Genomic DNA, 13,900 nt, shown 5'->3' with positions numbered 1-13,900 from the left:
TCAAAATGTGCAGTGTTGGGGTGCCTCCAGGACCAGGGTTGGGAACCACTGTTATAATAGATGCTTTTTTGAACATTTTAGCAATTTTAAAAATATTTTTTTTAAAGTATTTTTTTTACACTGCACCCCGGTTGGGAAACACTGCATTAAGTCATATAAGATCAAACGACAATAAAAATTTGTCGACAATATTTTTTTATTGTCGATAATGTCGACTAATCGTTTCAGTCCTAATCCTATTCAAATCGCATTCCTGGAAAGCCGTTGTTCACTGACGAGCTGCGCAAAACCACGTTCATATTCGCGCGATTTTTTTGCGCAGCTCGTCAGTGAACAACGGCTCTGTGTAGTTAAAGCTGCTCAATGTGAAAGCCTGCAGGTGATGGAGATTTACCGCTGATTACAGAACCGACTTTCTGACAAGATGCGCGTTAAATATCGCATGCGATTTATCGTGCAGTCCTAGATTTAGCCTAGCTTTTTCACGTTTTCACGCCACGTAAAACGTCAGACGCTTTTGTAGAAAACATAATGAACGTCTTTGCAGAAACAAGCTGGTGTTGTCATGCAGAATATACTGCTAGTATACACACCTCTTTGAGTTTTGAAACCAGCGGAGATGGCAGATGCTATGAAGACGCTCATTCCAACTTTCTGCGATTCTGCCACTCCCTCATAAGACAAAATCCATAATAATAATAATAATCCTGCGCGACGGCAACATGTTATCATGTCATAAGACAACATCTGTATTGCTGTTATTGTTGTTTTTAGCGTTGGCATAACAACGCAAAGCTATTGCCATAGAAACCATCGCACATTCCGTAAAATGAAAGAGCACTTCTGGACACACAAATCGGATATGAACAGTTGCGATACACTGTGTGGACAGCAGAGGCGGACAGTAACTAAGTAAATTTACTTGAGTATTGTACTTAAGTACACTTTTTGAGTATCGGTACTTTACTTGAGTATTATTTTTTCTGGGAACTTATGACTTTAACTTCACTACATTTGAAAGACAAATATTGTACTTTTCACTCCACTACATTTCTATCAAGGTCCTCGAAGTAGAAAGTCGTAAGCACCTTTGAAAGTCAGTGGGTGATTTCTTTCTTCTCTAAAAACTGTCTTTTTTCAGACAGTTTATCAGTAATCACTCTTGTAGGGCTACTTGAAGTGATTTCCCAGCATTTTTTGAACACCACTAGTTCCAAATGTGATATTTACAACAATTCAATAATAAGAAATTAATATTGTGGTTTATATTAGACTGATTTAATATTGTCTGACTTTGCTAAATTGTGTAAGTGAAAATACTACCTATAAAGCCACAGAAGAACTGTTGTGTGTCTCCTAATAAAACACAAAAGGTGTTTTACTGAAGCAGCACTGCGCAGACCGTTCTGTGTGTGACATCAAAGTACAGCGAGAGCGATTAGACAGCATTTTTAAATTTTTTGTTTTGATGTCAAATAAGTCCTACACATAGATGTGTCCAGAGCTGTGAGATCACTACCATCCTGCTTTTGTGGAGGTGTAGGGGTGTTAAATAATATATATTTTTTGTTTGTTTTTTCCCCATAGGTTTTTAACATTCTAAAAGCTCTTTATTCCAAAGATACTACAAGCTAGTCAGTGTATTCAGTAGGTGTAATGTATTGTAAGTTGCTTCAAAGGTATTGCAAGTATTACGTACAACAATAATAAAACAGTGAATTGACACAAAAAAGGACATTTACTTTTGGTACTTAAGTACTTTTAAATGTAAGTACTTCTGTACTTTTACTTAAGTAAAAATCTGTCTTTACAACTTTTACTTGTAATGGAGTAATATTTGACCAGCATTATCTGTACTTTCACTCAAGTAATGGAGTTGTGTACTTTGTCTGCCTCTGGTGGACAGTCAGTTATTCTAATCAGATTCCATCCGGATATGCACCAAATCAGATTTGGGCTGACAGTCTGCACGAAGCTAAAGCCGGAATCATATCATATAATTAGTCATTTTACAAAAAAAGAGGGTTTGGTGCAACTGACCATGTAAAATCCAGTTGAATGCAAATGTCAAAAAGTTTAATTTCACACTTTAGCTACATTACTGGACTCTGAATCTGAGGGGAGAATTGGACACTGGGAGCATTAGGATCAGGGGAAGGGTAATCAACTCAGTGTCAGTCCAACCCACAGTCCAGAGCAGTCCGGGGCGGGGTTTTCGGCAGGCGCGCACGCTGACCTGCTCAAACTTCCATCCGTCCGACATGGTGGACACCATCTGGGTCAGCTCCTCTTCCTGACACTGCAACACCCGGTACACATGCTTTGGTGGTACCTGCTGTATAAGAGACGGAGGGAGAGGGTGAAGACTGGTGAAGTGTAAAAAAGGAATGTGGCGGGAAGTAGAGGATGATGCCAAAGGGCAAGTACGGAAAGAAAAGCAAGAGTGGGCGGGAAACCGATGGCTGTTGCATAAGCACGCAAATAGTCATTAATGTACAGTAGAAACTGAGATGGACAGAAATACAGTGCCGAGAAAGTGAAGAAGCTGAAAAAATGGATACTAATGAAAAAAATGCTATTTTCTTTAGAAAATGAAGCTACATGGAGGAATGATAAAGACCCTGCTCATTACCTGTGTGGCCTTGGAGTCTCGCTCAAGAATCCTCTCTTTGATTAATTTAATCAGCGGTGTGATGTTGTAGAATTCTGCCTCCTCCAAGACACCTGAAGGCACAGACACACTTTGCTTTTCAAATCTGAACATGGATTTCGTTACAGTTATATGTTGTTTCGACTAGATATGCTCCAATATTGAAATTCCAAATAAATTAAAAATAAAACACTAAAAACTAAAATGAATTGCTGTAAATTCAACAAGTGAATTTAGGCATCACTACATTATAATGTACAGTATGAAAAACATTTATTTTGAGATTTGCTAAATATTATATTCGACAGTGTTTTTCAATTATTAGTGTTTTGTAAGTGAGCATTAGATGAAGGCAAAGGAAATCTAAATGTAAAAAATAGGGGAAATGAGAATGTACAATTAAATCTAATAGTGCGGTTAACTAGAAGTATTAAAAAACATTTATATAAAATTAAATATAAATAATAGATCATAAACCTGAAATTAAACGAAAATGTTAAATGTTGTCATGACAACTAACTGAAAGTACTAAAGTGACTAAAACTGAAACTGAATTTTCTATAACTAAATAGAAACAAACAAACAAATTAAAACTGAAAATATAAAAATAAAAACTAATTCAAAATATTAATACATACTGTAAAAGTATATAAAATAACAGTGCCAATAAATAGAAAAAAATGAAGATAATCATATAGTACCAATGTATCCCTGGTTATGATGTGTTATTAAATATATATTATAATATTAAAATAAGGCAATGCATTTTTAAAATGCATAGACTGACAACAGTTAATAGTGATAGTGAATTAACAGACCTTCTTCTGCCAACTCCTTGTTATAAACCAGCTTCCCATGTCGCAGATAGTTGAGTATGGGACCAAAATAGGTAGGGTCTCGGTCAATCACATAAGCACCAGTTTCATCCTACACAAACAGATCACAGCTCTCTCAATGATTAGATGTTTCATTATGTGCCATATAAATGTATAAATATCATTTCATCAAATATGTAGGCCTAATGTTATTTAAAAAATAAATTCACATTATTTAATCATGATTAGGGCTGTGCGATATTGAAGAAAAATGCTATATACGATAACTCATTAAATAATGCGATATAATGCTTAAAGTGCCACATGCTCAAATGAAATAGTTTTACTCAGTTGTTGCCGAGTCAGTTCTGTGAACTTCTATATACCAAGAGTTCCTGTAAAACCACAACAAATTCCTTGTGTTTGCGCACACTTAAGTGGTGAATAAAGCTCATTCTGATTCTGATTCTAATAAGAAAGCACCCCTACAACATCTTCTGAAAGGGAACGGTATGTGTTTTACTTGAGCATTACATAATGTCATTTTAACATGAGTTTAGGAACTGAATAATAAAAAGGAAAAATAAAACACTGCTTAGTATTTCCTCTTTTAATTCAATATGCACTGATTCTTATTTAAGCAACAGCATTTATTTAGGTAAGAGCAGTGAGTGATTTTCTCTTTGTCTTTTGTTCATGGCCCCAAATATTGCAAGCTGTAGCGATATGCATATTGCGATATGTACATTTGCGATATTTCGATAATTTAGATGTATTGCACAGCCCTAATCATGATGTATTTAACATTTTACGATTAAATATTAAAATAGTAAAATTACCATTTAATATTAGATATTGTTAATATTTAATAATGTGGTGACCGTTAGGAAATTCCCTATATAAATGTAGCACTGACTGTGCTGAAGCTGTTTAACGGATGTACAGGATGTAGGGTTGTGCCGATAAACGATAGTATCGTGTATTGACGATAGGGGTGTGAATTGGCACTGGTTTCACGATTCAATTCGATTACGATTATCACGTCAACGATTCGATTCAATTTGATATCACGATGCATCACGATTATATCAAATTTATTTTGTGCATTTTTATTAAATTAAAGTGAAAGTGACGTGACATGTGGCCAAGTATGGTGACCCATACTCGGAATTAGTGCTCTGCATTTATCCCATCCAAAGTGCACACACACACCGTGAACACACACCCGGAGCAGTGGGCGCCCGGGGAGCAGTTGGGGGTTCGGTGCCTTGCTCAAGGGCACCTCAGTCGTGGTATTGAAGGTGGGAGAGAGCGCTGTACATTCACTCCCCCCACCTACAATCCCTGCCGGTACGAGACTCGAACCCGCAACCTTTGGGTTGTAACCATTAGGCCACGACTTCCCCCACGACTTATATAAGCAGGTTACTTTTAAAAATAATTGTTATTAATTAATTAATATATAATTAATTAATTATTGTTAAGAATTAAAAGAAACTATATACTGTATATCAAAACATACAAGCAAATATAAAGTAATAAAGGGGGGAAAAGACAATTACAAGTGATAAACAAAAAGCACGTTCAGTATCTGGGAGGGCTTTAAGTATAGAAAGTGTACAGATTATCATAGTTATGGGTTTTTCTTTTTTCTCAGCATTATTGCCATTTTGATTAGTATTACTGATGAGATCATAGACACTGGCAGCTTTAATAGACTGCATTCACACTAATACACAGATCTATTTCCACATATCAGATGTTTTGTCCTGTTCTGAAAATATAACTGGCTATGTTTACATCAATTTCGTATCATAAAAGTAGATGCAAGTGCATTTAATCGCAGGCGCGAGCTTCAGGACAAACAAACACAAAGCTCACGTGAAAGTCTGTCAGTACGTGAGTTTCGTGCATCTAATACGTGCTGCATTCCAAACGGCAGAAATTAAAGCATATCTAAAGTAAAAGACTAAAATAACAGCGAGTGGAAGCACTGTCAAGCAATGTGCACGTGTCTCACAGCACTTATTCTGAAACAACAAACAGAACTACCACATTTTGCTATAAGTTTGATTGCATCATATAATAATTGCTGTTAATAGTGTTCATCGTCTGTTTTATTACGTCTTAAATAGATTTTTCCGTACATTTCTGCCATATGTACATTAACTGACAGTCACCACTGATAAGCTACCACTAAATATGGTAGAAACTCAATTTGCTGTAAAGTTGCTTTGCAATGATTTGTATCGTGAAAAGCGCTGTACAAATAAACTTGACTTGACTTATTCTGTGCAATGCACGATTATGCTGAGCTTATGAATGCAATGGCCAATCAGAAGCGTTCAGATGAGTTATCGCTGAAACGGCAGAGTTCTGTTGTTCAGCACGCGCTGACTGAATTCTGACTCGCGAATTCTCTCATCATAAACAACAAAGTGCAATGTAAGTATAAGAGATTTATTCATCATACAGTGTAGCATCACTGATTATAACCAGAGTGTTTTAAAGTGCATAAACTCACGCTAGACTGACCTTGTGATGATGTTCTTTGTAATGTAATTACCGTTTTCTGTAGCTGCTTTTTTGAATAACTGAGGAAATGTAAGCCTTATAATTAGTACCTTACGATTTTTCTATTAATTTGTTATCATGTTAAATACAAATTCAGTCATATTAAAAGCATTAGGCTGCTTTTAGCCTTACGCTGGAGTTGGTTTGCTTTCTGGTGTCGTGCCGAAAATCGATCGTCTGCCGAAAACTGATTGCCGCCCGCGTCCGTCCGTTTTACGCTGGCCAAAAAGTGATTACAGACTCTACTTATTGAGTGAACTGTTATTTCTGCCTCAAAATGACTTGATAGAAATAACAGTTCACTTTTTGGCAAGTGTAAAACGGCATTTTATGGGTTTTATTGGCCATTTAAAGGTATTTCAACATGTAAAAAGGACTGAATGAGCTAAAATCTATCAAATATCATATCAAAAAAGTAATTTTGAGGCAGAAAGAACAGTTCACTCACTAAGTAGAGTCTGTAATCCCTTTTTGGCAAGTGTACGGATGTTGTCGGACGGACGCGGACGATCAATTTTCGGCACGACACCGGCAATGAAACCAAGTAAATAAATTATTAGCACGATTATATCGTGTATTGGCGATTTCACAGGCTGAAGATAGGACGATATGAAAATTTAGCATATCGCCCAACACCAACAGGATGCTCTGAACAGTACATAACCCCAGGGGATAAAAATGTGACTTTGGCACAAGAGAGAAAACAACATTAAAGGAAAGGGCATGTGGAAAGTGGCAGTGAGCACAGGTCACATTAGCATGGCCACAGTATTTGTCCCAAAATGGCTGAGGGTCTCCTCTCCGCAATGAATTAACCTTAAGAGCTCGGCACAGCTCTAACAAGAGCAGGACATCATGTAGGCTACAACATGCCCTACAGAGAATATTACACAACTGAGCCCAGGGCATGAGCACTCAAAACCCACAAAGAGCAACAAGAGAAAAAGGGAGTGCACAGAAGCACACAAGGGTGAAAAAGGTAAAAAGAAAGAGAAAGATGTTGGCAAGACTGAAAAGAGGCACTGCAATGTTATAAAACCACTATAATAGAGAAAGAAGAAAGCATAAATGAGATAACTCACTGCAGATTCACAACATGAAAATGAACATGACAACATACCTACACAAAAAGTTATTTATCCTGTAGCCTATTGCAAATGAACACTCGCCAATCACAAAAAAAAGAGGTAAAAGTGGCTTTGGCAAGAAAAGCAATGTTAAGTACTTGTCTCTTATGCTCACCAAGGCTGCATTTATTTGATCAAAAATACAGTAAAAGCAGTAATATTTTATGACATTATTACGATTTAAAATAATTGACTTTTATTTTAAAAGGTAATATATTTCTGTTATGGTTAAGCTGAATTCTCAGTGTCAAGTGATCCTTCAGAAATCATTCTGATATACTGACTGGTGCTCAAGAAATAATTATTGTTATTATCAATGCTGAAAACAGTTGTGCCGGTAATGGTTAATTAGATAGTTAATATTGTTTTGTGGATTCTTAGATGAATAGAAAGTTCAAAAGAACAGCATTATTTGAAACAGATATCTTTTGTAAAATTATACATTTCTTTTCTGTCACTTTTGATCAATTTAATGTGACCTTGATAAATAAAAGTATTATTATTGCACAGCATTGTATAATTTAAAATAAATAATATAAAATACAGTTGCATGGCCCATATGAAATATTCATGCCCGGTAAATTTTCTTATTTCACCTTCCATTAATTTTGGACCCTGCATGACTCACTCTAGATTCACGACATGGACACGAACAGCATACATACTAGCATACACCAAACAAATGATCACATACAAAGTTGAAAAAGTATCAAAATATTTCCATTAGCGCCATAAAATCTCACAGACAAAAAGTAGCACAGAACATAATTTGCACATGCACACACACACACACACACACACAAAAATCCTATCTTCGAAACAGCAAGTGCAGCAGACAGCCTCACATTAGACATGACTAGACTTGACAGCAGGCATGACAACACCTGCGCATGACTCCTGCAGTGAGTCAGAAGAGACAAGCTGTCCCCCCCGCTCGGGATTTCACAAGAACAAGAGAACGCACAGGGTATTTACATAATTCTATTGTATATGCCTTAAATGCACAGAATTCAGCCGTCTAATTTCAAATTCATCTATCCGTGTTTATCTTGCGTTAACATTTAACTCTGCAGTTGCACAAGGAATTATAAGAACCAGGTCCCAATGGGAAACTAGCTGCAAGCCTGCATCCCATGGGAAATACCTGGTAGGCAAACAAAGAGCTTATTACTGCATAATAACCTATGCCATGTAAAGCCTCACAGCATGCTATAAGAAAGCTGAAAAAAACAATTTGAACTTCATCAATTCTGGCTCATGTTAAAAGCACATTCTCATTCAAGATGCAGAGAAACTACCTAATAATATTCACTGTAATAATAGTCAATACCTCCTCATGACAAAAAAAGTATGATGCGATTTAAATTTTTCCTTTCTCTTTGGAGTTTTACAAGCTCTTGGTGCATAAATAAGATCTGTAAAGTTGCAAAGACTAAAGTCTCAAATCCAAAGAGATATTCTTTATAAAAGTTAAGAGTCAGCCACGCCTACCTAAAATGGCTCGTTCTAACACGCCCCCACATGTCTACGTCACGATGTGGGAAGATTTGCATAACGCCGCCCAAATGTTCACGCAAAGAAAGAAGGCGTAACATTTATTCTTGCTGTAGTATTGTTGTTGCCGCGGCCGTCATGTCGTGAAGGCGCCGTGTTTCGTTGTGAAAGTGAAACTATTTTGTTTGGCCTTCCAAAAGAGGACAATATCCGCTTTGTCATGCCTAGAACTGATCCGTGCTGGTCGCTGAGGAAATACATCAACTTTGTGCTGTGGATCGCCAGATCGGCTTTCACCGTGGACAAAGCGGAGTCCAGCCCGGGGTCGCCACATGTGGTTGCCGCAAGCCCGCCGGCTGCCGCTCACTCAAGCCGGCCTCCGCTTACTCTAGGCCTCCAGCATCCGCTCACTCTAGCCCGCCGTGTGTGACACTGTGTTTCGTGGTGAAAGCGAAACTACTTTGTTTGGCCTTCCAAGAGAGGACACGACTAGAAATCAGTGGTTAAGTTGTATTTAAAACACTGTTCCAGAACAGTTCAACCCAAATATTCAGATGTGTGCAGCGCATTTTATGGAGGACTGTTTCCTGATCCTGGGAGAGTAAACTACAATGCCGGCTGTTCTGACTCACAGACTGTAAGTAAGTTTTTTTTTATATTTAAAGAATTTGCCACTGACGATTCAAACGCAAGTTTTGAGCAGTGTAGAGTAGCGCTTCTTGTTTGTAATTTCTCCGATCACAAATGCAGACATGGTTTTATGTTTACACAGTGCGATGCAAAGCAACGCCTAAAAAGTCATTATAATTCGTAATTATGTCCCCACTGGACGCAACAAATGCCTCGTTTATAATGGGTTTTAATGTTTTTGTGTCGTTGCTCCGGCCGGGATAAGGCATCACAATATGTTAAGGGGCACAACATTTCCGTCACACGCTTAAGATATTCGGCCAATCACAACGCACTGGATAGCTGGCCAATCAGAGCGCACCTTGCTTTTCAGACCGATGAGCTTTGTAAAAATCTACGCATTTCAGAAAGGTGGGGCATAGAGGAGAAACAATAATGTACAGTATGTGGAAAAGAATGTGTTTTTTGAACCTTAAACCGCATAAACATATTTTCTTTACACCAAATACACAAAATAATGTTCTTTTTAGCAACATCATATGCCCCCTTTAAAGGGGTAGTCCACCCAGAAATGAAAAATTGGTCATCATTTACTCACCCTAATTTCATTCCAGAATCATGAGACTTTCTTTCTTCTGTAGAACATAAAAAAAGATATTTTGAAGAATGCTAGTAACCAAACAGTTTCTTTCCCACTGACTTCCATTGTATATACAAAAAAACACACACACACACACACACAAAAACGATTTAAGTCAAAACTGTTTGGTTACCAACATTCTTCAAAATATCTTTATGTTCTACAGAAAAAACTAAGTCATACTGTTTTGGAACGACATGAGGGTGAGAAAAATCATGACAGACTTTCCAGTTAGAATTTCTCAGTTGCAAACAATTTTCTGGCTCAACACAATGGTTCTATAAACTTAAACTCTTTAAATGCATGTAAACTATCAGCGAAGAACAGACCAGGCCAGGAATAGAACAGAGAAGCCTCCATAGATATTTTTGTGCAGAGGGCTGGGAGTCTTCAAGGTGCCATGACTCTAATCTCATTAGAAGAGTGACATGAGCAGTGAGAGAGCACAAAACACCACAGCGGCCAGTAATAACTGAGCTGTGATGGGAGACCGCCTGTGCCTCATCACTTACTGTGGGGATGGAGGTACTTTGATTGTGGAATCAGAGGGAATATAAGAGGATAGCTTGGGAGGGGGTGGATACTGTGAAGGCAGAGTACCATCTGTTAAGTCAAATACTTTTTGTATGCCTTAGTTTTGTAAGAATAAAAGAGTAAATGGGAGCTAAAAATAACTTACTATATATGCGTAAAGCTCACAACATTTCACCCCAAAATCACAAAGGTGATTTTGAAAAATGTAAAACAGAAATAGGTACCTTATTGCAGGTTGTAGGTATTGGAAATATTGAAAATTTATATTTGGCATCCAATTAGAATTACATCCAGGTTCATTCGATTTGGGCCTTCCGAGCAGACACACAAAGACGTCATCTGCCAACAGGAAATTACATAATATATGAACCTTTGCTGCCAGAAGAAAAATTTTTATTGCAGTGGGTCAGTGATAAGACCCCCTTCACAGAAGAGTTGGCGTATGATGATATTTGCTTTGGTCCCACTGGAATTTCTGGCATGTGCGCTACATTCTGACAGATCAGTTCTATAAGATATGGATGCTTTATAGGGATGCACCGATATGAAAATTTTGGCCGATACCGATAACCGATTATTCTTTATTTTTGAAAGCCGATAACCGATATGTTGGCCGATAAATCTATATCCAAATTGTTATATACTTTTTGAGAGCCTGATTACAAAAAAGGTCTATTTGGATTATCGTAGGCCTCATTTCACTTTGGTTATTTAACAACAAGTTAAGTATCCTAACATTAAAGAGATACTCCACCCAAAAATAAAAAATCTGTCATTATTTACTCACCCTCATCTTGTTCCAAACATATATGACTTACTTTCTTCTGTGGAACATAAAAAATATATGAGGAGGATATTTGAGGAAATGTTTAAGTGTCTATACATACAATGGACGTCAAAGGGCTCCAATGTTGTTTGGTCTCCAACATTCTTTAAAATAGGTGACCCTGGACCACAAAACCAGTCACAAGGGTCGATTTTTTTTTAAATTGAGATATCATATATTCCCTTGGTGTGTTTTGTTAGGACAACATTTGGCCGAGAAGAGATACAACTATTTGAATATCTGGAATCTGGTGCAAAAAAATCTAAATGAAGTCCTTAACAATGCATATTACTAATCAAAAATTACGTTTTTATATATTTACGGTAGGAAATTTACAAAATATCTTCATGGAACATGATCTTTACTTAATGTCCTAATAATATCTGGCATTCAAAAATCGATCATTTTGACCCATACAGTCTATTATTGGCTATTGCGACAAATATACCCCAGCGACTTATGACTGGTTTTGTGGTCCAGGGTCACAAATCTTCTTTTCTGCTCCACAGAAGAAAGAAATGCATACAGGTTTGGAATGACACGAGGATGAGAAAATAATGACAGAATGTTAATTTTGCCATTTTAATTATGATTAAATAATTACCTTTAAAATATTCTGATAAAAACATTGTATTCATAAAATTAAAAAGTTACCAATTTAAAAAGTCAAACATTATGTTTTCATCATTATTATTAAATATTTAAATATTAAACAAGTTGTCAGTAATAATAATAGTTATCTACATGTAGTTATATCTAAATAGTTATTATCTAAATTATCTAAATGTAAAATATAATTTCATGAGATTCAACCCAGTAAGGGTGTGCTGATTATCCAAGAACTTCCCTCTGTACAATTTCGGCATCAGGTGGGCCACATTATCTGATGAAGGTATCGTGGAGTAAAATATGGATATTTCTAGCTAATAACTGCGACGCACCTCAACTGCACAAACACTGGGGGTCCGCATTATTGTGCATCCATCTGACTGAAGACCCCCGCTGCATCATTAATACACAGTCTAACATTAACATCACTCACTGCTGTCTTACCGTGTCAGAATGTAAGTCCTGCTGCTGACACAGTCGGTACAGAAATGAAGTCTGCTCCTTTAGCAGCGTTTGTCGTGTCGTTAGAAACACCGTCCCCCCGACGTTGAGACGGACCCATTTGCCGTTATTGCCCCCGGCACTATTAACAGCTGAACCGTTTCTTATGATATTTTCAGCCCCGCCGGATTCAACAGCAGTAGATGTGGCTGTTGTGGCTCCTTCGCTTCCCTCGTTGTCTTTATTGTTATTATTGTTGTTGTTATTATTGTTCAGATTGCTGTGCGTTGCTGAGAGGGATCCCGTTTCCGGTAAAGCCTGAGGCGCCGCCGTTTTTCCTTTGTCCTCCGTTGCCATTAGGGAACTACACTGAGGCTGGCGGGCGGTATGTAAGCGGGCTCTCGGTGCGGCTCGGGTGCTGTTCTGACGCCGTTCTGGCTCCCGCGGTGAAGCGGTGTGCTGCCGGACCGGTTTCGTTCGTATCATAAAAGTGGAATACATTGCGGCAGTTGATTGGCTCGTATCCTGCGACGTGTTAGCCCCGCCCACTCGCCCGTAGATGCTCTTTTGACGCAGAAACCTGCGCAGATTATAGGATGCTGGATGTATTTATGTATTAACAGCAATGAATATTTAAGATTCTGCTCTATGTCTAAGGCATTAATCGACTTGCTCTTTGGTACATTCTCAAATTATTCTGATAAAAGGATTGTCAGGTTGTACACAGTGGTTCACTGTTTTTTTTCTAGTCTTGATTGTGTTTATGGGGTGCAGTCTAACGTGTTAATGCTTCGGCTGCGCTTCTATTTTGCCACACTAAAGTTAGCAATAAACACGTTTAAATAATACACAATAAACATGTCTGTCAAAACGATCTCAAAGGAGGCTTTTATTTAGCAAATCAAGGAGTGAATTACTCATCCACTGTTTAAAAAAATACTTTAGCTGGGTTTCCACAGGCAGGGTCACAATTATCTACAGTGTATGAAGCTAAAGGTTTTTGGGTTAAGGTTCATAATGTAGAACATTTTAACATTGTATGCTGTATGTGCATAGGTAGCTAGCAAACAAGGAATACAGCTGGAATACATGGATACTGCTGGAAATGCTGCTATGGGGTATCCTATATATTATTTTAGGATTTTTTTGTTTGCCCCAGTGAAGCGTTTCTATTAATATAACTGATTAAGTAGTCAAACTCATTCCATCTCAGCAGAATAGTGTGGTACAGAAAGTCTATGCCCATAATGAATGAATTATGTTACTGATGCATAATGGTCAAAAGCAATAGCAAAAGTAATAGGTCAATATTATTAAATTGCAGACAAAGATTTTGAATAGCTAGGTTGGCTTGTACACTATATTGCCAAAAGTATTGGGACATCCCCTTCTAATAAACAGATTTGACTTCTTTAGTAATTTCCATGAGTACAAATTTTAATGTTTAAGCATATAATGATATTCTAGGGAATCGTGTGCTTCTAATTTTATAGCAATAGTTTGAACAGGACCCTTTTCTATTCTAACACATTTCCATCTTTGCTGCCACAATTTTAGAAG

General features: G+C 37.4%; 1 protein-coding gene across 3 annotated transcripts in view; it reads right to left on the bottom strand.

Moving 5' to 3' along the window:
* kctd17 (potassium channel tetramerization domain containing 17) overlaps positions 1–12,861 on the bottom strand; it is a 20,227-nt gene extending 7,366 nt beyond the window's left edge. Inside the window, exons 1-4 of one of the 3 annotated variants that reach the window (XM_016270525.1) lie at positions 12,344–12,861; positions 3,469–3,577; positions 2,633–2,724; positions 2,189–2,335 (exon numbers count right to left, since the gene is read on the bottom strand). In XM_016270525.1, the coding sequence (XP_016126011.1) occupies positions 2,189–2,335; positions 2,633–2,724; positions 3,469–3,577; positions 12,344–12,841 (846 nt within the window). In that variant the 5' untranslated portion in view covers positions 12,842–12,861. The remainder of the gene's footprint in view (positions 1–2,188; positions 2,336–2,632; positions 2,725–3,468; positions 3,578–12,343) is intronic. The other 2 variants (XM_016270523.1, XM_016270524.1) reach the window with 2 other exon arrangements.
* Positions 12,862–13,900: the final 1,039 nt, after the last annotated feature.

Source organism: Sinocyclocheilus grahami, unplaced genomic scaffold (genome assembly GCF_001515645.1).
Source record: "Sinocyclocheilus grahami isolate Dianchi unplaced genomic scaffold, SAMN03320097.WGS_v1.1 scaffold57.1, whole genome shotgun sequence".
Lineage (NCBI taxonomy): Eukaryota > Metazoa > Chordata > Actinopteri > Cypriniformes > Cyprinidae > Sinocyclocheilus > Sinocyclocheilus grahami.
Note: the sequence above shows the minus strand (reverse complement) of the source record. Positions and strands in the feature narration are given on the sequence as shown.